Raw genomic sequence first — 27,993 nt, forward strand, 5'->3', positions numbered from 1 at the left:
CGGGATTCAGGCCGAGATCCTCACTTCATCACTAACTTCATGCTCGATTAAAGCACATGAAGCGACCGGAGAGACAAATCGAGTAACCCAAATAGCAACCCTTCCGTTCAGTTGACAACAGCAACTGGAGAGGGACAGTGAGTACTTCTTGTCAACATTAAACAGTTAACGTTAGTTAATTCGTAGCTGGCAAACAATAAGATGAACAAAGACATGTAGTTTTCGCTATTATTTGCTATCTAATGTGTCGCACTCTCACAGGTTGGTAGCTAAACACTTTGTTAGTTTGCTTTCCTGCTGTCAGTAACGTTAGCTGTAATGTTAGCTAACTTCTGTATGGGTTAGCTGACCATATCTCTATTTAGCCACGTTTTGATGAGTTTGCTAGCCAACTTGTTTACTTTGCTGTTTGTTACTATGGTGTTTGTTATATGGTGCGTTTTGCAATTTCATGACAGATTGCAGCTAGGCTACTATTGTCTGGCTAGCTTAATGTTAGCTATACCTTCATTTAGTTAAGTTGTAACGTTAATGGTAATTGGGAAACGTAACGTTATTTATAATAATATAGAGGCTATATTAATAAGCCATGTTAGACTAACGTTATTATCAGTTAACAGTCAGGTTACAGCTAGCCACCTTGGGAGCAAAAAACAAACAAACTTGGTAGCCAACATTGTCCTAGATGATTTGTTAGCTAGCAAGCCTCTATGGAGGACATTTATTTGTGGTAATGTTATGGCATGGCTGAGTTACAATACAATAATTGCATTAATGTCCAATCATCTTCATAGAGACTGAGATAATTGACCATTTTGAGTAAGTTAGTCTAAAGTAACGATAACCTGGAAAGATGGACTGGTTTGGATCCTCTGGTTAGTAGTAGTCTATGCTGGCTGGTGAATTATATTTAGAATGGGCGATACAAAGTTTTTGCTATTAACAAATACAAGAAAGAGAACAGCATTTTCAGATGTAGCTAGTTAATACATTGAGATACAAGATCTCTTCTTCCAGGGAGTCCTGGTCAAGAAAGCAACACACACACACACACACACACACACACACACACACACACACACACACACACACACACACACACAAACCGTTCACTCAAATACAATTGTACATCGTACACATCGTACATAAAGGCTCACCTAAAATTCAACATACAGTATATTATAATGCTAGTACATACTAATATACACACACCGAACACTGTATTTCCAAACCATGATCTTGGTTCATGTGTTCATATTTTGCAATCAACTTCACACCCACACCCATACTCTCATACAGGTGCACTCAAACCATAGATGTTTACTTGGTTGTTTTTTCTATACTCTTCTCTCTCTCTCTCTCTCTCTCTCTCTGTCTCTCTCTCTCTCAGCTATTGTAATCATGACTAAGATGCTTTGAAGGCCACTGTGGACTGAGTGAGACCCTGTCTTCACCCCCCCATCAGACCCATGTGTATCATCTTCTTCAAGTTTGACCCTCGACCTGCATCCAAAAATGCCTACAGGTAATGCAATCAACCCTTTCAGCAAACCTTCATATTCAAGTAGAAGTAGAGGATAGGTTGATATTTTTGGCACAAAATGGCTTGTGATCAAAAAGGTCATGAAGTGCATTGTGGACCAAATGCATCTTGCTTTCAGCTATAGCCACAATTTGACATGAATAGCAAAATAGAACTACTAAGGTAATGACTAACCAAAATTACTCAATTTATTAACCAAAACTTGACAGTTCTAATAACTTCTTTTCTTTTCTTTTCTTATTAATATTAAGTCTTTTCTGATTTCCCCCATTTTCTCCCCAAATGTACTTGGCAAATTCCCCCTGCTGTCCAAGTCGTTGCTCCACCCCCTCTGCTGATCGGAGGAGAGTTAGTGCAGACTAGCAAATGCTTCCTCCGATACATGTGCAGTCGTCACCAGCTTCTTTTTACCTGACAGCGAGGTGTTTCACCAGCAGGACGTAGCTCGTGGGAGGATCACGGTATTCGCCCCAGTTCCCCTCCCCCCTGAACAGGCGCCCCCGACCGACCAGTGGAGGCACTAGTGCAGCGACCAGGACACAAACCCTTAATCCGGCTTCTCACCCGCAGTCACGGCCAATTGTGCCTGTATGGACCCCCGACCGAGCTGAAGGCAACACGGGGGCTCGAACCTGCGACCCTCGTGTTGGAACGTTGGGAATTCTAATAAAAAACCTTAGTCAACTTTAGTGACCTACGTCACGAAACAGCAGCAGCAATGCAGTGAAGGAGAATCTTCTTAGTTTCTTAACTTTTATCATGTATTTTATGAATACCTGGAACCAAAGGATATCTGATATTTTGTAACTGTGGCTCAGTAAATTTGGCTCAGTTGCGGGCAGGTCGGGTAGTTTCTCCTTCATAAAGCTGTAATCTGATAACCCATTGTAAAGCACTGGATGAAACATCTGTGTGCAACCTGCATGCGCCCTACCCGGCAGTAAATGCTAACAGCGCAGACCAGTGGACTAAGAGCAGTCAATGTGACTTACAGTGCGATGTCAAACCCAGCTTATTCTAATCCCCTTGAACTTGAGAGCGAGCTCTCTACCTGGCCATAGTCCATCTCTGTCCTTCCCTCTGGGCGTCTGACCCAGCCTAAGGAGATCACAGCAGAGGTGTGTATGAGCACTGACTCAGACCTGAACCCGAGGAGAGGTGAAACAGTCTGTCCTAATACGGTTACACAACAATGCTAAATATAGCCTACTCTTTGCAGAAATGGTTATCTTGTGCTACAGTGATGTGTAAATCAAAGGGAATGTTCTGCATACTATACTAAATATACTTAAACTAAATGGGTTTCAAGGTTTAAAGGTGCAATAAGTAAGACTTTTACTGCCCCACCACAGCCACAACACAAAATGATCATAATATATTATTATTATTATTATTATTATTATTATTATTATTATTATTATTATCGATATGTTTCTGTTGGATCTCTTCTGTAGTTGGCTATTTGCTCCTTTCCGAATTTTGTTTTCTTTATTTTTGACAGTATGACAATGGCTACCATAAGCTGTGCCAGAGAGATCTGTCTTCCCGCAAGTGTTTTCAGGGAAACCTGTTTTTCAAGACAGACAGAATAAAGGAATTTTACAATATTTAAGTTTAGAACAAGCATAGCCGGATATGTGAACATTCGTTTGAACATCATGCGGTGTGGTCCAGACTCACACTCAATCCAATGAGACAACTTAGGTGCAGGGCCAACAAGGACCGATTAAAAAAAGATTAAAAAACCTTTGAAAGGGCGTTTTTGTGTGCTGGCCTGTTCTCTTTTTTTGAACATGCACTTTGGGAAAACGTTTTTAAATTTGACCTGTATGCAGTGCTGTCTTTCAGCCAGTTTGAGTAGCTTTAGGAACATATGAGTGAAATCCATCATTGCCCCCCGATCAGCTGTGTTTGAGAGGTCACTTGTGGAGGACAAATGGACAGAAATCAGTCCTCTACACACGTTGGTCAGAAACATCACTTTAAAGTCATCTACTATGCCAGTTGCTGATATATTGAGATCTGCAGAAGCTACAGCCACTTGAACTGAAGTTGTGTTGTGATATTAACAAAGAAGACTAATACCCACAATTTCTTGCAGGGTAATCAAGGAATTAATTACTGGTAGCAGCAGCGATATGTCCTTTGTCTGTTCAGCTATGGTGGCTGCTCAAGATAACATACGAGTTATTCTATTTATTCCAAACAAACCACTGTTGCTGCTGCAGACGCATCACTTCCTTTGTGCCAGTTATTTCCCCTATTATTGTTCAGCACGTCTCTATAAACCACTAGTCAAGTAGCAGCAGCCATGCACACCATCTTCATCCAGGTATCTGTCCTATGAAGCCATTTTGCTCCAGGGAAAAGGTGACCAGTCACTATTGCACCTCATGAATTGTTTCCACCACTTAGCGTTTCAGCAGAGCTCTGGCATGAATACCTGTACTAACTACTACTACTGTACTCACCTGTTGATGATAATTAAATCTACTATCTTTTGCACTGTGTATGAGAATCTAGTGTCCATGTGTCAGTATGCAGTGACATGTCCTTGCAAGTCAATGCCAACAAGACCAAATGTTGTACATGATAAATTAATTTAGAATAGAATTTGGCGAATAAAGTGATTGATGCAAATAGGAAGTGTCATCTTTTATCGCATATCACTAGATCTAGCAGAGAGCACTAGAAAAATCTATGGTATTTTAATAATTCAGAAGGTGCAGCTCAAATCCCATACAAACACTGACTGTACCAATATAAGATCCATACAAACACTGTACCAACATAAGATCCAAGTTTTTTTTTAGCCATTATTTTGTTTTCCCAATTAAGAATTAAGATGGTCCAATGTAACATAATTGTCATCTGCATTAGCAACATACACAAACTAATCATGCTCAGTTAGACACAACATTTACCCTGCTCTCCCCGTACAAATGATCCCAACACATTGTTTAATGTTTACCAGTCTTTATTAAAGGGCAGCGTGATATGGATTAAAACACTCCAGATTACAGAGAGGCATTTCTTCAAGGCAAAGTATGGGGGGGGGGGGGGGGGGGAATTAGGCCAGTGGAATTTATCGACCTTTACAATAGCTGCATCTTCCTTGTGAGCTCGGTGGCAATGGCCCCACTATTAATCTTTTGGAGAGGGATGGGACTGTGGAGCCTGTTTGCCAGCAAGCAGATAGAGCAAACAATCGGGGTCACCCTCTGTGCATCAAAGGCTAATGCTAGCCAGTTCCCGTGGCACTCCACGAGCCACCGCTGCTCCAGAAACAAAGCTAACGCTAATGATGCTACTCACAAGAGCATGGGAACCTGGGGGGGGGGGGGGGGGGTCACAAGCGAGTAGCTATGATCACAGTAACAGCCAGCCAGCTGCATCGTGCAGGAGGGAGAGCGGAGAGTTATCAAGGCCGTTCACTCTGAATTCCTGCTTTTTATTCAACAATCCATAAGGGCTTGTGGTAGGGCTGAACGATTTTTGAAAAAATTATTTATTTTTGACTGATATTTCAATTGGGATATGATTTGCATTCTTAGAGGTTAATTAGTTAGCTGTTAGAGGGAGTTAGTTGTCCCCCACAAACTATGGATTGGATACTACTACTACTAGCTAATACTACTACTATTAGTACTACTATTAGTAGGCTAATAATAATGTATAGCTGCATGCCAGCAATGCCCTGCGGTCCACTACGTGTGGACATGAGGTGACACTGGAATGTGCAAAATTATTTGGACATTTGTTCTGCATGATGGCATCCATGCAATAGGCTTCCTGCACCTGCAGTGCTTGTACCCCTGATAATAGATAATAGATTTCGTAAAAACATAATACCGCCACTTATGCTGGCAACCTACAAAGCACTACGGATAGAAACTCCGACTTCACCAAAGGAAAATCCAAGGGGGGGGGGGGAAACGTCACGGTACACTGCACACATATTGACAAGTGAGCTCTGCAGTGCAGTGCAGATAGAAACACCACAGCAATTAGCGCTTTAGCACCAAAGATACTGCCAAGAAATGTAACCGCTGATTGGTCTAATGAAGCTGCCTAACGGCCTGCAGTAGAGGTCTAGTTTTGCACTGAGCAGCTCCCAGGTGTGAAGGTTCGTAACAGATGGAGAGTCGTGCTGAAAAAGAACATTGTGTTTAGCAAACCTTCTCTGAAAAAGCTTTGCGCGGGTTCCTGGCAGCGCACCCCCCAAGGTTGAAGTCGATCGGATGAACGGTCCTCGAGATAAGCTGCTTTTTGTGTTGCCAGTAGGTGGCGGTGTCCGAACTTCACGAAATTTGGCACTGCACTCTGTCAGATCCCCCTCAATCTGGGAACCCAGAGTCTATTCCGGCATGGAAATAGACTTTGGGACAGTCATACATTTTTTTGAGGCTTCCTGTACAGCGCGAATCTTCCGCCCGGGATGTCCGCCCCCGCGCAGTGCCGCTCTGTTGTTGTACTCATGGTTGTACTGGCGAATATAAGAGTTCCGGTCCCGAACGCTAGTGAATATATACAAATTTTTACGTTTAGCCTTCATAATAAAAGTGACGCAATGTATGGTTTGAAAAGGCACCGCTGCGTGGAAGTGGAAGTCCCGTGCGGAAGATCCGCGCTGTAAAGGAAGACTAAATAAAAGTACGGTTGTCCCAGAGTCTATGTCCGTGTCGAAGTAGACCCAGATTGGGTCCCCCTAAGCGCACTCTCCAAGTTTGGAGGTGGCCCGAGCAATAGTGTGAGTTATGTCCATTTAAAATCTAAAACGTTGCCGTAGTGTCCCCTATGGGCACACTTTCTGCATTTTTTCAATGCCAGTTTCATGCCAGACGCCTGAAAAGTGTTTGGGCAAAGTTTGGAGGCGATCGGAGCAACGCTGTGCCTTGCAACCCCAGACATACGGACAGACATACTGTACAGATGGACGGACACGCATACAGCAGCTCCCCAATTATAGTAGTAGGATAGAATGTGGCTACTACTCAGAGGCTGGTCATGTTTTTGTTCTTTGTCTTCTGTCTTTTTACTTGCTATCTGATAAAGCTTGGTTGTCTATAACTCAGTTCAGAGGCCCTTTTCTTTTGCTGGCTCTTCTTTTTGATCCTTTCCCTTTGGTCACCATCAAAGGACATCCTCCTCCTCCTGATAGCCTCCAGCTTTTCCTATCATCTGCATCCCGCTCAGTTTCGTTTGTAAAACACTCCACCTGCCAACATCTGACGCCTCCATGAAATTGGGGAGAGAGAGGTTACAGCAGCGAGCTTGAAAAACGCTAGTTCCAGGAAATGGAGTCGTGGCATCAACAGTCAATCAATTTAAGACCATCTGCTAAACTTATTATGATAATGATCGACTTTCTAGATCCCGGGGACGATAAAGACCGCTGGACTGTGTTGACACATTTCTAGAGAATTGGCGGATATGTGAGTTTACGGGAGAGTGATAGAGAAAGGATGATTGACTACTGTGCGAGTTTGCATTCAGAAATTAAGGTATTTCGCAGTGAGCGATAACCTTGCAAGCAAGCTGTGAAAACAAACAATACCGCCCCCATCTGGCAGTGTCAGGTTAAGTGAGTGCAGCAATGGAGCGTATATATTCCTGGACTCGATCACAGTCACAGTACGTAAACAATAGATGTAATGGATAATTCCCATGTCCCAAAAGTAATCTTGTATAGGGGAGCGGATGTGAGATGATGATGATGAATGAGTTCTTGATGATGGCTTTGCTGTAAAGACCCTCGACGCTCCTCCCCTTACACTCCATTGGCTCAGGTGAAGAACAAAGGGCAAAGAGTCAGGGGATGAACAAAATAACGAAACGGCTTCTTTCCCTCTCTCCACGTCTTCAGGCTCATTTTGGCTGCAAACAGAGATGAGTTCTACAACAGGCCATCCAAAGCTGCAGACTATTGGACGAGCAACAGCGAGATCCTCAGCGGTATGTCTCCACATGCCATGTCTCCAGGCTGTTGAGCCACAGAGGGATCATCACCAGAGGAGTCGATTCCTTTTCACTGCACCAAGCGCCCATTAGTTCACTACCACACATAACCATGTCATCACACTCACAACAAGGTCCTGAATTAATGGACTGTGTTAATGGTGTCCCGAATCAGTCCATCTCTGTAGATAGAGCCACAGTACACTGACTGAAAGAGAAAAAATACCCTTTTTTAGTTAATTGTTTGTTTGAATCATAGACTGTATAAAATATGGATGTCAAGAGACAGCTCCCCAAAAATGAAGCCAAAATATCTTGATCACCTCCTTGTAGCTGGTCCCAGTATAGGTCATAAATACCGTAATTTCCGCACTATAAGCCGCACCGGAGTATAAGCCGCAGCAGCAAAATTGCCTGTTTGTTACATATATAAGCCGCACCGGACTATAAGCCGCAGGTGTTTTAACACGTTAACTCATTGAGTGCCAGCCACTTTTGGAGAACGGACGCTCCCAGTGCCAGAGTTTTCAGAGCGTTTTCAGTGATTTCTCGAGGCCCACAGAATATTGTGTGATATTACTATGTAAACACCGAACACGCAAAAAGAACAAGGAGACTCTATTGTATCATCAGCAAAAAAAAGTTTATTGATACCATTTTCCGTTCTTTAGTTATGAGCCGGAGAAGATAGGTTGTTTTCAGCGTTTTCAGGCATTTCAAATTATAAGCTGAGATATTCAGCCTTTTGTGAAATGCAGCATTTCAAGCACATTCACTGACTCTAGATACGGTAATATTTTCTGATGTAGTGATGTGGTGTAGTTGTGTCCTGCCCTGCGTGCCCCACCCCCCCTCCCTCAGCTGAAAACTCCTCCCCACACTAGTAACACACAGCCTCGCACCAAGCGTCTCTAGGAAGCCTGGGAAGCGCCGCCTCCCAGGCAGCGCAACATGGAGAAGCCACACGCGGACTGCAGTGAAAGGTTTGGCTTTTCAGTGTCGCGCTGCTGCTTTTCTAGCGGCTAATCATGTGGAGAAACTATGCTGACAGACAGACAGAGGCAGAAGGACTCAGTTGTGTGCGCGGATTGACTGTGTTCGCACGCACCGTCAGTTGCAGCCAGAACAATCTACATGGCTCTGGATTGCAGCATGAGCGGGTTCTCTTTCATCAAGGCTAATTCAGGCTGTGTATTCCTGACATTTCTGTAATCTGGAGAGCACTGTCGCCACCTAAGGGTTCTGTAAAATAGGTTATAGACCTCCAATAGCTACTATAGTTGTACAGGAGCTGCGGAAGGCTTTGATCGACGTCCCACCGTCAAAAAACGCATTGGACGTCGAAGGACGTCCGTGGCACTCTACGTCACTATTTAATTGGACGTCGAAGGACGTCCATGGCATTCAATGAGTTAACTGCCAACGACGTACTGATATGTCAAGCAGAATCCAACCGTTGACTGCCAGCGACGTATTGATACGTCAAAAAAAATCGTTTTTTTTTTTTTGACGGTGGGGCGTTGATCAATCCCTTTTACGTCTCCTATACAATTATTGGAGGTATTGAATGTGTATAATCTATTTTACCGACCCACTAAGTGTTGACAGTGCTCCCCCAGACGAGCGAAATCAAAGAAAAAACTGCCGCTGGAGCAAGCCATTCAAGGAAATGGCGAGGCGATTTTACAGTAATCCACACTTGTCTTGCCCGAGAGCGACCGCGCAGGCAGCAGCACACAGAGAGCGGAGAGCGATTTGCAAAATAGATTATAGGTGAAACACACTTTGAAACACCTCAGAAAGGCCAGAATCAACATCTGCCCATCGCCCACGCATTCCCCGGCCCATCTTGACTCGCACAAGGAGCGTCCGCACGCAGGCAAGCAGGCAGGCAGGCACGCAGGCAGGCAGGCAGGCAGCAGCAACGCACTTCTGACACGCCCGCTGTAGAGCCAGGAGGAAGGAGGAGAAGACACACGGAGGGAGGATGTCCATGCCGACTTCCTCAAACAGCGGCCGTGCAGACAGGCACAGGACAGCAGCAAAGCACTGAGACTGTGACGGCCGCTGCAGCCAAGAAGAGGGAGGAGTTGAAGCAACTCGCTCTCTCCCTCTCTCTCTCTCTCTCTCGCTCTCTCTCTCTCCCTCCCTCCCTCTCTCTCTCTCTCTCTCTCTCTCCCTCTCCCCCTCTCACTAGGATTAAACCTAGAGAGAGAGAGAGGGAGGGAGAGCGAGAGGGAGGGAGAGAGAGAGAGAGAGAGAGAGAGAGGGAGGGAGAGCGAGGGGAAGGGAGAGAGAGAGAGAGAGAGAGAGAGCGAGAGGGGGAGGGAGAGAGAGAGAGAGAGAGAGCCAAAAATGAATGGTTAAAGTGACAGTTCTATCGAATTTCACAAAAAGCCGTTTATCTCTGAATATTTTTTCTGACGCTAAAACCATGCTGTATTCAACTGCTAATGCTTACATAACTACTAACTCTACAAACTAACTCTTTTAGACAGAGAAAGTACACATTCTATTAGTACTTTTGAGATATTGTATGTTCACAAACTCCAAGCAGAAAATAATCCTCGGCTCTTGTAAAATGAGCCACAATCCTCAAAAAACGGCTTGGCAGAAGCTACCTACAGCAAGAAAAAAACGGCTGGCAGTCAATGTGTTAATGTTTTTTTTTTTTTTTTTTTTTTTTTTTTTTTTAATTGTGTTTTAATGTTTAATTACCATATGTAAGGGTTCATGCACAGAGGGGATTGTCGGGAAAGAGATGGCTGTTTGAGGAAGCTCCCATTTATTAACATTTCAACAAAACAACATAACACAACACCACCTGTGTTTTTTTTTACAGTGCACACAGTGTCCGCGGTGTGGTGAAAAGAGGGCAAGAGAGGAAATTAAAACAGAAGTGGATTTATAGTTAGAAAGAGTGCTAAAAAAGAGAGAATTCCATTAGATAAGCCGCACCGTTATATAAGCCGCAGGGCCAAAAAATGGGGAAAAAGCCGCGGCTTATAGTCCGAAATTTACGGTAGGTCATAAATCCAACAACAACAACGACAATCAACGCTGGTATTGTTTTGACCCCACTTTAAGTCCCCGGCCCACATTTGCTTTAAGTTGCAGGCTGGTGTGACCCCATCACAAGATGGTCTCACATTTTCCCAGATAAGTTTGGTTTAATTTGTTATTTGACGATATAAGGGCTGATTGACAGCTGGGACAGCCACTCTCAAACCTCCGTCAGAACGCGGGGACGGCTGAGGGGGCTCAGCTCAACTCTACTGCGCAGACTCCGGTTGGAAATGATGCCACCGGCTGCAAATATCCTGATATTTTGGCTTCACCTTTGCATAGCGGTCGCAACTGGAGACGCATCGTCCATATTATACAGTCAATGGTTTGAATCAACTCTTTTGCAGCATGATTAAGTCACCTCTTTAATATTTACTACAGAAAATAAATACACTTGAGAGATAAGTTGGAACATCTGTGTTCTGAAGTGCAGGCTTTACATCTAAACGTTTTTTCTTGTGATATACATACAGTTACAGTATACCAAATTACGTTACATTTAGACTAATGTCATATTTGTTAGACCATATTTAGCCGTCCTTCGGTCAGGACGGCCGAATCACTGCTGATCTTTCAGAAAAGACTAAAGACACACCTTTTCAGGCTCCATTCTGGGCCCTTCTTGAACTAACTTCTTTCTCTCTCTAAAAAACAACAACAAAAAGACGTACTAACTACTTACTAACTTAACTTTACCACTATTCCTTCAGAGGTTGTAGCTGTTATAGACTGTGTTGTGTGTTGCATAGTTGATTGCTCTATTGCTGACAAAAATTTGTTATTGTAAGTCGCTTTGGATAAAAGCGTCTGCCAAATAATGTAATGTAATGTAATACATAATAACACACATTTTAACAATTGATGTATTGAAAGCTAAAGCTTTCAGTATTCAATGAAATATCCATCCTCTTCACATCAGAATCTAATTCTCGTCTACTCAGTCAGCGAGCAGCCCCACCGGCACCTACAGTAAACTATATTTAATTGACTGATGTCTAGAAACACAATACAGCCAAGCAGGAAATCAATCATCCCTTTTCCTGCTGGAGGAGGAAACTGCAAGATAGCCTTTGTTGTTCATCGGTCTCCTCTCCCCTCTGTAATAGAAGGGTCAGGACTCCAGTAGTGGGCCTCTAATTGATGGCTACTTTTATGCAATGTGACAGAAATAAATGGTTATGCCTTATCTGAGACACCGGGGGCGGTGGTGGGCGCCTGAAGGAGACCCAGCATGACGAGAGTGGAGTGAGCTATAGCTCCCTGTGGGATCTGGCTAGCTTTCCGTCCACTCCCTGAGGAATAACAAACCCTCGCTTGTCTGGGTCAGTGCAAGTGGGCCTGTCTTTATCGATTACCAGGAAGTGTAGGAGAGGTTTGCTGCCCCACCGTTTCCAAGAAAATACTGATTTAGTGATGGATTTAATTGATTGCATAATCACAAAAAATTTACACAAGGACACTAGAGTCAGAAGTCATCTTAAAGCGTTAATTTAAACCTAATCCTAGACAACACGTTGAAGCACAAAATCCTATTTCAGTTGCAGTTGTTCCTAATGATCAATTATTAGTTTCTGTAGACTATTCCAGTCATGTCCCACCCCTCTGCTGCTAGTTTTAGACTAGCACATGCTTCCTCCGATACATGTGCAGTCACCAGCCACTTCTTTTCACCTGACAGCCAGGAGTTTCTCCGGCAGGATGTAGTGTTTGGGAGGACCATGCTATTTCCCCCAACTCCCCCCACAGCATGATCCACATATTAAAACTTCAGAGTGTGGTGTGATGACGCCAGTGCCTATCCTCTCATTTCTGAAGGATACAAATCTTGCGTCACTGCTGGAAGTGGTGACTGTTCAATAAGCTGTATCATTCTATGTACATTATATTGAACATCTGACATCTTCAAATCCAGTTAAGAAGTTGTAAAAACATACAGTAAATTATGAACCCTGTGAACATCTCTGCCACACACTCATCAGAAATATTGCCCGAAGTTTAATGCCCGTATGAGCTGGATCTAAACATCATGCGCCTACTCTGTTTGCAGGCCTGGACCTGGAATATGGTAAGGAAGGAGGATCATGGCTGGGGATCAGCAAGAGGGGCAAGCTGGGCGCAATCACCAATTACCTGGAAGGACGGCCCAACCCTGATGCACAGGGACGAGGTGAGTCAGCCATGAACATATATACCATATACACTCATAACAACAAGCATGGTGTTAAACCAGCCATCTCAAGTTTCCACAGAAGGATCTCGCATGCTGGCTGCACCTCAAATGCATGTATGCAACGCATGTATTTCTGTGAGAGTAATCCTAGCGTTATCGATATCTTAGCGATATCCTTTTACCAATTACTTCCCCATCTCCCATAAAAAAAAATTGTCTACTCACATTTATTTAGTTACAATTATATTAAAAAATGTATCTACAGTATTTAAAATAGTTGCACTGAAGACAGAGTGCAGCAGAGACAATGCACACAATAACAGTGTTCAATAATAAATGTTCATTCAGCAATTTTGTGTCTCATTTGTTATTTTTAAATCGCTGTATTTTATCAGATGCAAAAAAGTAAAATAAAATCAACAACATGATATCGGCATTATACGTCGGCCATTATACAATAGTTATGGCCGAGCAATTTGATTGGACCAGAGGCATTCCATGTGTGTTGATATGGGACGGTTCACTGTATGTATATCACTCTGCTTCACAGCTGTTCTAACCTAACTAGGTTGCATTCACAGCTTTTTTTCTGTGCGTAGTAGCTCCAGCGATATGGATACATTTGACCTTAATTATGAACAGTAAGCTGAAATAGTCTGTGCTAACCTAAAAGTAGCTAGCTTGCAGTCGCGAAACGACTGTTGCTTGGCAACACTTAGTAGCCTAGCGTTGGTGCAATCCTGAGGGAACTGTTTTTGTTGGTGGAGACAAATGACAAAGGACTTAAAAAAATACTATTAGTACTTGATTAATAGCTTTTACAAATGTTGTATAAAAGCAGTATCACACTGGAGGTCGTGCTGTTGTACTGTATATCGTCACGGCTGTGATTATTTTCAGCACTCCCTCTCGTATCATATTTTATATGCTTTAATCGTCCGCCCTGCTCTCTAAATATCGGAATCGGCCATTGAAAACAAAGGTGTTGTCAGTCTGACTGGCTTCATTGATGTCTCTCCTCCACTGCCTCCCCAGCTGCCCACTGCAGATGAGCACGTCCCTGAGGGAGAGACACCTCTGGAAGAGAGAGAACTGAGGAAAGGACAGAGAGAGAGAGAGAGAGAGAGAGAGCAATCATGGGATGAGGACAAGGTTAATAGCGAGAGAAGGCACAAGGTATTAAGAGAGACAGGTTAAGAGATAGAGCGAGGTTAAGTGAGGGCTTGAGAGAGGGAGAGAAAAAGAGAGAGAAAAAGAGAGAGCCGGGCAGCGAAAGAGAGAGAGTCATAGCAATTTTCTAATTGGTTTACTTCTCTTCAAGGCTGGATCTCAAAGTGTCTCTAACATGCTTAACCAGTTTGTTTACATTAGCACAGTAGCATACTACCCTCCTAACTGACGGATATTCTTTTACATTATGGAACGCATAATTAAGAAGCATTTCATTTAAAAAAAAATCTATGTTTTTGGCATCCTGCAGGATTCCTGGTGTCCAACTACCTTCTAGAGAAGGATGTGGACAGCTACTCCTATCTGAAGAAGGTGTCGGCAGAAGGCCACCTGTACAACGGCTTCAACCTCATCACAGCCGAGTTCAAGTGAGTGAAAGGTGTGCTGAAATCCACCTGAGCGTGTGCTTGTGGCCTGGATCATCCCCCCCACTAAAACTCAGTCAAGGATTGGTTGAGACGGAGTGAAAATCTGTCCATCTATCCATCTGCCTGATGATACTCTAGTCTACATAGTAAAATTGATATTCCATACACAAATCTAGTTCAAAGTTCACTGCTCTGTGTGGTCGTGAACCAGAGTTGTGTGAGTGCTATGCAGTGATCTCCTGAGGTTTGTGGCCCTGAAACATTAACAGATGCTTGTGCGAGGTGGGGTTTTAACTCTTTGAAACTCTTTGAGAATGGATTTAACTCTCTCGCTCTGTGGTTCTGGCCTTCTCTAAACTAGGGATGAAAAACCACAACAGCCGCGTCTACTCTTCATCTGTGGAGTAAGCTAAGCTAAGCGCAGACAGGACTGAATGGAGAAGATAACGCTCCTCTCAAAAGAACCGTTGAGCTGTGAGGGAGCCAGAATTACAATTCTGAGGGAGCACCTGTTCACATTTCAGGCTTTGTAGACAAAGAGAAGAAAAGCTAGATGGCGTTAAATGTGAAGATTTTCTTTTCCTCGCTGTGTTCCTCTCCATCAGCCTGATGAGATTTAATTTGGTGACCAAAGAGAGAGGAATCAAAGTGGGAGCAGTACAAACCAAGGCAGCTGTCATGGAGGAGGCCCCTGTAGACGTACTCTAGACCCTTTTCACGGGGGCCATTTTGTTTCGAAAAGGCAGGGTAAACACAGGTGCAAGCAAAACACTAATGAGGGTTTCCAGTGTTTTGCTTGCACGTGTTTACCCTGCCTTTTTGATACAAAATGGCCCCTGTGAAAAGGGTCTATTGGCATGGAAGCAGGTCTGGTTTCTGCCATCTAGAGGTTGGTGGTTCAGCTGCTGAACACTCCCCCTTTGTCTTCCTGCAGGGGGAAATAACTCCTAGCTTTTCCTCGTGGTTTTTAGTGTACCAGGATAAAGTGTGACCCACATATCCTGTTAACATGGCCTCAAGCAGGATCTAGAAGGATTTTATTATGTTCCTCCTGCACCTTGTCTTTTCCCGATATAGACCTTATTCGCTAACCCCGGACAGCTCCATATTGATGACATACCGTCCTGCAGCTGACAACTATAGTAACGGCCTTATTGTCGTTTCTGTTCCATTACAAAATAGCGATAGTGATGACAGCAATAAAAACCCCAGAGTTGTTGTTTGTATGCTGCCGTTAATGCCTGTAATAATAAACAAAAGAAAAAACGTGGTGAACAGACTTTGCGGTGAGGAGCTGTCAGAAAGTTTCACCTGTCTCTCCTAACTGACGTATCCTCCGTCTCGCTCCCTTCACGTCTGTGGACGGTAGAGATAGAAACAAACCACGGGGGCTTTATTGCTGTCATTACTACAGCCGTGTGTAACACAGGTCACCATCCGAACACAATTGGAACGATACAGGTAACGCTAACGGCGGCTAGCTTCCTATAAACTCTGCTCTTACATAGGCTGTCACTTAAAAACCGGCTGCGCTATGTCAACAACATGGCAGCAGTGGGCGTGCCCGTACGTGAGTGACGTCAATCGAATAAGGTCTATTGTTTTTACATTTGCCCAGGACTTAGGGGGACCACTCTGTCCTCTTTCTTATCTCTCTCAACTTTATTTACTAATTTATTGTAGAATTGATCGATACTACCCTGGCTGTCTACCCCAGGGGTCCTTGAGGGGTTTCCAGGGGGTCCCCAGCAAAGAGGGGGATAATTATTTTCACTATAATTCCATCCATAAGTAACGTGATGACAGAATGTAGGACTGTTTTGGTCATCGGTTTCATACACTTTCTGTCATAAAACAACTAAACAGAAATCTCAGCAAATGGGGATCGGTGGTCTAATTTTTGTCAGTTTAGGGGTCCTTGACATGAAAACGTTTGAGAACTACTAGTCTACTCTATACTGCAGGAAGCTCTTGAGTTGATCCTAATGCAACAATTTAATCAGACTCCAAACAAGTAATGCATGATGATGATGATGATTTACCCTGTTTTGTCGTTTTTGTTAGGATCCTTCTTCTTCTTCTTCTTCTTCTTCTTCTTCTTCTTCTTCTTCTTCTTCTTCTTTGTCTGCCTTAAATGATCTGTACATCAGAGACTGCAGGTCCTAGGGCAATCAAATTTTCAGATCTCCTACATTTTTACAAAGATGCATAATTCCTTAACGCCTAAATGTTCACAAACCAAAGGTCGTATAGATGTTTTCAAAAGGCTTAAAAGTGTGTCAGGCCACATTTGGTTGTATGCTATACGTATACGGAGATGTAAAGTGTAAATTGCAATTTTATTTTTTATTTTTCAAATGGCATTATGACAGGCCCCATTTTCATCGCAGTTGCAGGACTTTAAACAAATATTCAATCTTTGACATAATTATACCCTGTAGAACTTTTCCAAAATTATGAATCAAGCTTATTTTCTCACTGTCAAATGTCTTCATGGGCTTGGACTCCGCTAATGGCAGCTTGTGGCTATATTATTATTTATTATTATCATCCTAGGAGAATTTTAGTGTCCCATGGTTGATATGCCAAGAAAAACAAGGACACAGTGCCATGGAAGCACAGCAGCCTACATAATTAGTTCAGCAGAGGAGGCGAGTCAATGATCCTGGTTCAATGTCATCTTTAGACGCATATAGTGAACAAGTTACTTTCCAAATGAGTTGCTTTGCATCTAAGAATTCATTCTGGGGATACTTGTAAGTTTTTAGATCTTTATTCTATTTATTTTTTTGCACATCAACATGGTCCAATTAGAAGACATAGGGCATTCTAGCAAAAACACTAGTCGAAATTCGCTGGGCCACAGTCTATTTTTTTTTTGCAAGTCAAATGTTACATGGTCTCCCCTGATTCTAAGTATAGTTGAATAATCGCTTGGTTTGACCAAGTAAAACCATTTTTATAAGCATTTTACTATGGAAGAATGAATGGCGAATGAAATCCCATGGACAGGGAGAAGGGGGGACTTTGGCACTCTTATTGTCAATAGGTAGGCAGCCTACGTATATAATATTACCACAAAATATTGGCAGCTTCAGTACAAAAATATCTATATCGGCCTTCAAAAACCCACAGTGGATTCATTCATTATTCATTCAGGGTCATCCCAGCATGCATTGGGCGAAAGACAGGGAAAATGCCCTGGACAGGTCACCAGTCCATCACAGAGCTAACACATACAGTAAGAGCTAAGGTGCTTTTGAGACCTAACAGTTCTGGGGACTTCCTGATGATACTTATGGCCTCGAGGCATTTCTAGAAGATCGACCAATCAACGCATACACTTACGCCTGGACCAATCACTGTACGTCACTCATGGTTCCTTCTTGTGCTGGGAGAGTACCTATCCTGAAGTAGGAGCTAAAAAGTCCCTCAAAATGGCATTCTAAGAACTACGATCATTCCCAGTTCCTCCAACTGGTTTTAGTTAGAACTATGAAATACTTCCTCCTCCAGTGCGAAAAACACCTATAGACAGTCCGACCCAGACATCCAAAAAGAGCTTAGCGTCTCCACTGTAGTGTTGTGACAGCAGGTAGATGGCTCAGCTGTTGATTATTTGATAGGCCAAAGCCATCCTCGTATGCAAATGCCCTTGTTAAGAGCTGGAGCTGTGGTAGTTGAGACGCTTGCGTGCGCTGCCCCCGCGACAATACTACTTAATGAATGGATAAGGTGCCACCACACGCTCACGAGAGACCAACACAGAGAAAGATCATCTGTGCAGTCATCTGGGGCTAGACTGGTCCCCCTGCTGGTCCCCCACGTCCGTTGCAGATAGAGATGACAGGAACAGAATGCATAACAAACGCCGTCATTACCAGCCTATTTGTTTTGCACAATAGTGGGTGTCCGCCAGCCCAGAGGAAATAAGGCGTCTAGTTTGTTTCCGAATCAATAGCTTCATCTGGGGAATTGAGAGTAGCTCTATATTACAATTATAGAGTGTTTCCCATTCATCTATGAGCCAGAGACATGATTTATGATGTGGCGGTGGTTGGAGGACATGACGTGCCAGCCATCTTTAAACGTTCCCTGTCTGCTCTTAGTTTTAGTTTTTCTATTTGTGTGTGAGCGTCCTCATTGGGATGCAGATGAGGGACAGGGTGTACACGTATATTCATAACCCAGAGAAGTGGACATTGAAATATTTCCAGTCTAGACGCCATGATTAATGAATTGTTCGTTTTTAATTGTGCTCCTCGTTACACCAATTTCGCCTTGATTAATAATCTATAACCATGTTGGATTGAGTTTCACATGCAAGTGATTCAGCAGCCATGCGTTTCCCAGAGCACCGCACACAGCCTTGCCTCGGAGGAACTAGTGTCCTCTAGTAAGAGAGTGGCGTCAGCGGAGGACCAAAATGCGAGACTCATTAGCCAATGAACAGCCAGGAATGGGTCTCGCGCTACTTTTGCATGCTAAAATAAAGCTGATATTGTAAAATTTGATTCAAGGGATGAAAAACCCTTTCAAAGTACAACACAAACTGTCTATTTTTGCTGCAACTCGACAGTGCTGCTTTTTTTACTCAAGAGTTCCACTTTCTACTTCCTGGAAAAAAACTGGTCCATTGGAGTGAATGGAGATGTCGGAACTCTTCTATTATACGGCTCTGGGAGGAACTAATGCCATATTTACATTTGATCTCAGATGTTCTCAGCTTCATGCTGTCCATAGACTCCATATCCAAGACTTCATCTGACTTTTCTGTAGCTTTGGATTTTGAGCCCACTTCATGGCACTCTTGCTTTAACCCATTGATACCTGATGCAGCATTTGCGTGTATATCCCTCATTTGTGTGTGTATCCCTTTAAGACCGTGTGACGCGGTTCGCGGTCTTAAAGGGATACACACACAAATGCTGCATCAGGTATCAATGGGTTAAAGTCAATGCCTGGAGATGATCCCTTTTATTGAACATTTCTGATGTTTGCCTGAAAGAAATGCCCCTCTCTAAAATACACGTTCAGTCAAGCAGAGTTTGCCTGTTTTATCAAAACAACTTTAAAAGTGGTTTGATCATAACAACCTTAAAACCATGTGTTGTAGTTCTTGGCTGAAGCGTTTTTGGGCTGAAAAAGAAAAACAGTGGTGCATCAGATATGCACATTCCACAGCTAGTATCATGGCTGGATGAACTCTTAAGATTTTGATGAGGAACAGCTATGAATCTTTGTCATTTCCCAATGCTGATACAGTTACCCGTAGGGGAAAGTATGTATGAATTTGTTCTGAATAGAGTTGACTCTTAGTTAATGGATATTACATAGAAGAGCGCTTCATTGTCCAATGAGTGAATCCAGATGTCTCACAAAAAGGAAACTCAGTTAATTCTGGCTTCACAGTGAAGTATGGGGTCATATTTGACATCTTTATTATTCACAGAGGAGCTCTGCATCTCGCTAGCTTTCCCTCACTTCCTCTTGCCATGAAAGGCTTTGTGATCTAATGTAGACTAATATTGCTGCTATTCTGTGATGATCAACCTGGACGAGATTCCATTACTTATAGAGATAATTATACTTCTATACCAATTTGACTTTGGCTAAGTAGGATTCTATTTGACGATGGATGGACTAATTAATTCACTATGGTCAGACAGTATCTCACATAGCTGATGAAATGTGGTAGCACCTGGGGCGTCCCGGGACGGTTGCTCACCTGGTAGTTTGTTAGTCCTTCACGGAGCCGACCCGGGTTCCAATCCTGCTGCATGTACTCCCCTCTCTCCCTCCCTGCTTTCCTGTCACTGTCTAGTAGCAGTAAATACTATCCTATCAAATTAAGGCAAAATGGGTAAAAAAATAAGCTAAAAGAAAAGAAAAGAAAAGAGGTGGTACCATATCAGCAATATTGATCACGGGGTAAGTACAATTAGGAGAAAGAGCTTTTAACACAATGGGCTAATCGTTAAAGCACCAAACAAATGTCAAGCTTTTTGTCAGTCCAGACGTACGTGTGTGTGTGTGTGTGTGTGTGTGTGTGTGTGTGTGTGTGTGTGTGTGTGTGTGTGTGTGGGCGTGTGTGTGCGTGCGTGCGTGCGTGCGTATGTGTGTGTGTAAGTGGATATGAGAGTTGATGTGGTCTTTGCCCAGAAGCTCCCCCACATGCCTATCTACATTCTGCACACTGGTAATGTGGAAAAGCTCATCCAACCATCTCCAGGCAACTCCAGCACAGCTGGCGGTGGGGAAACTCAGGCATAGAGGACTGTTCATTAGAACGTGTCCCAGCCAGCATACTGATTGCCTCCTCTGACAGAGATCTGAAGAAGAGCCGCTCCCACTCGTCCCTCCTCGTCGTCTCCCTGCCCGGTGGGCCGCACACCTCCCGCTGTTCCCTCATCTCAGACCAAATCAAGCCACAGCACACCTGATGGGACTTCTGTTATTCCTGCCAGCTTCAAATAGCAGAAATAGAGCTATCTCTCTCTCTCTCTCTCTCTCTCTCTCTCCAAATCCTCCACCTGCTGCTGCCTCCACAGTCAATTTGATGCACATCACAGACAAACTGCGTAGCTAGTAGACCCCCAGGCCCTTGGCTGGCACGGTCACGTTTAAGCTACGATACCTACATCTGAAATGCTATTTTGTGCATTGCCTATAACAGAATTGACAGCAGAGATCAGGTTTTATAAAGTCTCATATATCTTCGTTCAGGTTACGACACCATCTGGTTCACATAGAATAGCACACTGTTTGCATGCATGAGGGGGCGGGGGGGGGATGATGGTATCAATCAACCTAAAGTCAACACCAGCCAACGCTGCTGCTGTGTTCACAGTTACCCTAGGAACAGAGAAGGAGTTGTTATTTTCTCAATCTCATTATGTTTAAATTTTGGTTTGGCTACAAGTCTGGGAACAATAGTAAGGTCACTCACTGGTCTGTTGTTGTCTGATAGATAATGTAACAATAATGTAACGATGTCGACCTCGGAGCTTTCCGTGTTTTCCCACAGCTTTTTCGGACCTACGCCTTTCCTGCCTTTTGAAAAAAAAACTCGGCCCCCCCAGGAAAATGTACACAAGATAAGAGACGCCGTCATGCAAACAGACAGAGATGGCCTCTGCACAGGAGCAGCAGTTTCTCACCCAGCGCTTAATGACTCACCAGGGACAAATGCAAATGGCTTCCCTAATTAATTGAAGGGAAGGAGCGGGAAACAGCTGAGCTCCTCATCATATCTCACATGTGATCCTTTTATTCCTTCTGTCCTCCACTGTTTGCTGAGATTGAAAAGGAATGAATGATTACTGTGAAATATCCCCCGAGGAAAGCATGGCACGCATTGTGAGGGAAGTGCCTAATAAATGATTAATTATGATGAGATGATCTAAATTACTCCACATTGATGATGGCCAAGTCATCTCAACACATCACAGGTTTTTTTATCACTCTGGCTTTCTTTTCTGGTTTCCCCCCTAAGAGATAATGGTTTCTGCCTTCATATTTAGACTGAGAAAACTGCTGATATTCTAGTCTCGTCTAGCCAGTCCTTTGCTGGGAAACTTTACATGGGTTAGCTGTTGATACAGTGTTGCACCAGATTTCATATTGACTGATGCCACTGGTGTGTGGCTGTCATTGAACTGACATCAGAATCCATTCCCCCAACCAGTTCAAAGGATTTGGTGATCATTTATTATTCAGTCTCCTCTACCAAAGCGCTCATCGATGCCCTTGATGTCAGACCGCTTTTACACTTTGAATGAATGTAAGTTACAGGTTGTAACCAGGGACTGTGTGAAGAGATCACCATAACTCAAAGGATTTGTGGTATTGTTGATAGATGTTTTGCTGCTCTAATTTGTATTTGAAGCTCTTAATTCTGCCAGTTTGTTCCTTTTAATGATAAGATTGTCATGCTGCAATTAACCATTGTGTTAGATGTATTATCCTATTTCAATTGCCGCTGCCGATGAAACTGGCTTCTTCTTAATTCCCATTTTCTGAAAGGAAATCAGTCATTAAGGAAAGAACACTGAATGCTGTATACTTATATCTTCAATTTGATCCATTGCAACTCAAGAGCACTCATTTAACACGATTCCCCGAAGTCAGCGTTCCTTTACCATTTGCCTATGCTGTATTTTTTGGGTTGATTTCAGTAGCACAGAAGCAGCACGCGTGACTCTGGAAACGGCCCTCATCATTAGACAAAGAAGTTTCATCATGGCGAAATGCCCTCTCTAATTTCCCATCTTGCTGTGTCCCGTGCAGAGCCAAAGAAGACGTTGTGTGTTACTATGGAAACAGAGGCAGCCCCCAGCCCATCCGTCTCAAACCAGGTCTGTGTTTTATGTAGTTGCTGTAGAAACTGTTCATTTCACGCTTACCTCTCCGCAGCTTGGCCTATGGCCTACTGATGTTAGCATCTTCCTCTCTTAATCTTACACTCAGTAGGTTTATTCATTGAATGACACGCTAAGGTCACTAGCCGTGCGTGTGTGTGTGTGCGTGTGTGTGTGTATATTTGTGCACGTGCGCTCCTGAATGACTTGTCTGTGCTACGTTTGTCCATGTGTGCGTGCGTATTGTGCACGCGCCCCTCAGCAGGGATCTACGGCTTGAGTAACTCGCTGCTGGAGACTCCGTGGAGGAAGCTGCAGCAGGGAAAGTGTCAGTTCAGCAGCGTGGTCAACAACCAGTCCCTGTCCGGCGACGGCCTGGTGCAGGAGCTGCTCAACGTCCTCAGCAACGAGGAGCTGTGAGTGGCCGGGCCTCTCTCTCCGTTCCCTAGGGTTCATTCAGGTTGTAGTCGTCTACGTTATTTTTTGGGCAAATATAAGACTTATAAGGCTTGGTTTCATCTTAACCACTTTTCTCAAGAATAAAAGTAAGAGTAGTTGATGATATGTTTTGTGAGTGAGGCCCATTGTTCTTTTGGAGTCCTTAATCATGATAGTTTTGCAGCGGGGGCCTGTGAAGATGAACATCATGATGATGGCTCATGCTCCAAAATGAATAGTCCTTCACAGAGATGGCTTTTGAAGACTGTGTTGTCAGGGTTATGAAGAGTACTCTGTAGCACTGTTGAAGGCTAGTAGTAGTTATGAATGGATATAAAACCAGTGTGGCAGCTTCACTAACCAGGAAATGGGACCCACAAACAAGTCCTCACTTTCATTATGGCTCAGATAGGGCTCCGCCCTTAATCTCAGGCTAATGGTACCAGTAGGACTTAAGCATCCCACGTACATTATTGTAACAACCTGGCAACGTTTAACACCATAACACCCTTGAGATAGTAATTCACTTTCTAGTGTTTTAGTCAGCCTGACCGTACACTGGCCCGGCCATTTAAGTTACACATTCAGTGAGTTCACTGTGAAACTTTTGTCAAAACTCATAAATCTGAATCAGTTTATGAAGCGTGTAAAATACAGGAAATTGTTTTGGTCGTATTGGTGTGTAGATACATGTTTATTAACATAGTGGCAGAATAGCTGTAGCCTGGGTGAACCCAGCCTTCAACGTGACGTCAGTTTCTTCGTGACTGATGGGTTTACCCAGGCTAGAATAGCTGTGCCACATCTCTTGTGTTGTTTGTGTTATCACGAAGAAACTCAGCAGCCAGTCAGCCTGCTGCTAGCCTCTTGTCTACATTGATGGTACATGCGTCACACACACACACACACACACACACACACACACACACACACACACACACACAAAGTTGCATTCAAGTACATACAACTACATCCGTAGAACCGGTTATGGTGCGTAGAGTAGGTTATAGTGCAGGCATTCACGTTCCCACATTTTACCATTCTGAAGGCCCAAGTAATTGCTTCCTGGACCAAATGATGTAAAATACGTTATTTGGTCACTGCCTTAAAGATTAGTTGCTCATCAATAGTGATACTCAAGTTTCTGGCCGACTTTGTGGGAATGAGCTGAGCTGATTGCAGCTGGAGACTGATCTGTTGTACAGATGGACTGGCCGGGATGACAAGGAGCTCAGTCTTTGATAGGTTAACCTGAAGGTGGCATTCCTCCATCCATGCTGATATCTGTGCCAAGACTGTGGGGTCGTCTGGCAGGAATGATAGGAGGAGCTGCGTATCTTCAGCATATCGAATGGTATGGAAAGCCATGTGAGCAGATGGTGGCGGAGGTGGTGTATATTGAAAAGAGAAGGGGTCCAAGCACTGAACCTTGGGTTACCCCTGTGGACAAGCAGTGGGATTTAGACACCTCCCCTCTCCAAGCCACTCTAAAGGATCTCCATGAGAGGTAGGACTCAAACCAGGAGAGCAGATGCTGAGAAGCCAAGCTCAGCGAGTGTGGAGAATTTGTTGGAGGAGAAACCGTTCCAAAGGCAGCCGCTAGGTCAACAGCAACCTATGTGATTTTATTTCACAATATATGCAACTTACAGATGTGGCTAATGGTCTTGATTGCTTACTCAAATATGTAGAACAATGAGACTTCACATGAAGTGCAAATTATGTACAGTACTAAAGCCAGTTTACGCACACCACTCTAAAGAGAGGGGGGGTATTGTGTGTTTGTTTAACAGGAACACACCTGACCCAGCCCAGGAGAGCCAGGGTGAGGGCTACACAAAGTCCATGCTGCAGGCCCTGTCCGCAGTGTGTGTTCGCAGTCCTCATTATGGCACCAGGTCAGTGTCCTCCACCCACACCCACTGATGAGGTCCCGGAACACCAAGTGATCGATGTGGAGGGAAAAGCTCCCCGGAACAACAAACGTATTGGACTAGCAGTGCTGCTCAGTACAGACATTAACAGTCTAAACAATAAACATCACTAAATGAATGACTAATATGACCGCAGAGCGTTTACTACTGGGGACCTATAACAATATATGATTATTGCTTAGGCTACATAATGCTCATTTTTACAAACCTGCCCTTCAAGGAGTCGACTAAATTTGCACTGTGCACAACATAAAAATGCCTACATAAGGCTACTACTGTATGAGACATAGGATATCGATTTTGAATGTAGAAAACAATGTCAGCTAATAATGCAATACAACGTGTGGTTTTATTGCAGCTAGACCCCCATATAGCCCCACGGACCCCCAGTTGTTACGATCTTTACCCAGGGACCTATGTGGGAACAATTTTGTCATTTTTTGCATTTGAGTTTTGGTTTGTATAATGTTATGTCTACAGGTAGGGAGGTCTTAATGGCATAGCTGTTAGTGAATTAAGTTATAGTGAAATTAGGGTTAAATTTGCTTGGTACACTCTGGAACTCCTGGCTTTGTGTCACTTGTGTAAGTCTCTGAACCCCCCCCCCCCCCCCTTCCCAAACACACACACACACACACACAGTGTATCATTTCTCTGTTTGTGTTTGCGCCCCCCTGTGTCTCTGCCTGTTTAGGACCAACACCATTCTCCTGATAGACGCAGCAGGGAATGTGACCTTCACCGAGCGCACCATGCTCGACTGTGACACCAGCCACTGGAGCACCAGTTCTTTCCAGTTCAAGCTGCAGGAGTGAAGACGAGATGGAGGAACCCCACTCTGTGCCTTTCTTCATCATCCCCCCCTCCCTCCACTGGATCCCCCCCGACTGTCGCTCTTCACGTGGCCACGCAAACATCAAGTCCGAAGGTCGCTCTTCACTGTGGCCACGCAAACATCAAGTCCGACTGTTGCTCTTCACTGTGGCCACGCAAACATCAAGTCCGACTGTTGCTCTTCACTGTGGCCACGCAAACATCAAGTCCGACTGTCGCTCTTCACCGTGGCCACGCAAACATCAAGTCCGACTGTCGCTCTTCACCGTGGCCACGCAAACATCAAGTCTGACTGTTGCTCTTCACTGTGGCCACGCAAACATCAAGTCCGACTGTTGCTCTTCACTGTGGCCACGCAAACATCAAGTCCGACTGTTGCTCTTCACCGTGGCCACGCAAACATCAAGTCCGACTGTTGCTCTTCACCGTGGCCACGCAAACATCAAGGCTCATTTGTCATTTACGCTGTGAGAAGGTGAAATAATGGCACTTTCCAACAAAACGGATTCATTGCACTTTTCGTCGTAAAAAACAACAACGATCTCGCTATTCGGCTAAGATCTACGACCCTCTAACTTGAGGAAATGATTTGTGGTGCGAGTTATTTTATCTGAATTAGTAAAATATTCTAGGATATTCTATTATTATTGGTTTAGTGGTAGTTATTTGTTTTGATCATGTGTGCTAATTAAAAAGATTGCCAAAGAACAACCTTTATTTTGTAGAGGAAAGTATTATACCTACATGTGGCACTATACTTTCAAAATCGAATCCATTACTGATTACCTGATGCAAATTATTATCTGTAATGTCATCCAATGGATTACGTCAACTCAATAATGTAATCTGATATAGTCCTGTTGGATTACTTTGCCTCTAAAATACATGATATTTATTGAAATTTACACTTTATTGCAATTTACAGGCTGCAATTTGATTCTGTTATTATCTTTATAACTATTATACAACTGTTATTTTAAGATGTGTAAAATTATATCTCAATTTGCTTGCTTTTTTTTGGGGGGGGGGGGCGTTTCGCCTTAATTGGACACGACAGTAAGCAGATAGGAAAGGCAGGAAGAGAGAGATGGAAGGACAGATGGGTCGGATTCTAACAACGCGGCGCCCGTCAATTTCCTCTCTAAACACATTCAAGTAAATCAGGGTCATCATTTTTCTCAACTGTACCCTGATTTCTGTGTTCACGGTAGCTGTGATGGATTATAGTTGCCAATTACTTTTTTAAATGCTGAATACTGTAACACTGTTACATGTAATCAGTTACTCCCACACCCTGAGTACTGTAACTCTGTTACATGTAATAATCAGTTACTCCCCTACCCTGAACAATGGTAATCTCAGCGCTGGTTTGCTGAGGAAAGCAGAAAATTAAATATTGACTTAAAGCTGTTTCTGGCACTGTAGCTCTGACATCGTCCAAGGTAGGATCAATGCATTTTACAACTGCTTGCCTATAAAAAATCATGTTATCACAGCACTGGAATTTGGCTTGTTAGCAGCTAATGTTCGCATCCAATCTCAATATTAGACACAGAGAAAAGCTGTGGGAGCAGTCAAGTATTACCAGTAACCACCTCCCACTGTGTCCATGTGCTTACCTGATAGTTTATGCATTTTACTCGACATCAAAACAGACAAGTTTTGCCTTGCTTTAAACTGAATGTTTTTTTACTACTGCTTCCAGCAATTTTTCTTACTTGTTTGAGAATATTATTATAAGTTTGAGGAGTGGAGCGTATCGATAGTAAAAGGGGGAAATAGCCACACTGCTCAGCCTGCAGAAAGCTTTTGTGCAGTCAATAACTCAAACTGGGGGTAATAGTGTGCGTCTATTTCATCTCTTTTTACGGATATCACTTCACAGTTGTCCTCCATGAGCACTGAAATCACATTTTTGAAGGAGTCCCACTCTCTTCTGTGTGTAGTGTTTCAGTTAGGATGCACTCAACCAGTGGTTTCCTGTGTTTAACGTCACTGACCTCAGGTAGCCATGAAAAATTGAAAAGGAAAGGAAACCCTGTTTACCATCTCACCGTTGACTATGATTTGTCAATAAATTTTTTCATCTGTA

At 43.6% G+C, this 27,993-nt stretch overlaps 1 protein-coding gene across 3 annotated transcripts; it reads left to right on the top strand.

Moving 5' to 3' along the window:
• Positions 1-27,993, top strand: tango2 (transport and golgi organization 2 homolog). 3 transcript variants are annotated; one of them, XM_083644504.1, is made up of 9 exons: positions 1-137; positions 1,391-1,525; positions 7,410-7,498; positions 12,615-12,734; positions 14,218-14,335; positions 22,625-22,692; positions 22,958-23,111; positions 24,927-25,031; positions 25,762-27,993. In XM_083644504.1, the coding sequence occupies exons 2-9, from the start codon at positions 1,470-1,472 to the stop codon at positions 25,880-25,882; spliced, it is 831 nt and encodes a 276-aa protein (XP_083500630.1). In that variant the 5' UTR covers positions 1-137; positions 1,391-1,469; the 3' UTR covers positions 25,883-27,993. The 3 variants fall into 3 exon arrangements, with proteins under 3 accessions (XP_083500630.1, XP_083500632.1, XP_083500631.1); XM_083644506.1 differs by having other exon boundaries at positions 22,961-23,111; XM_083644505.1 differs by having other exon boundaries at positions 128-261.

Source organism: Poromitra crassiceps, assembly GCF_964638095.1.
Source record: "Poromitra crassiceps genome assembly, chromosome: 10".
Lineage (NCBI taxonomy): Eukaryota > Metazoa > Chordata > Actinopteri > Beryciformes > Melamphaidae > Poromitra > Poromitra crassiceps.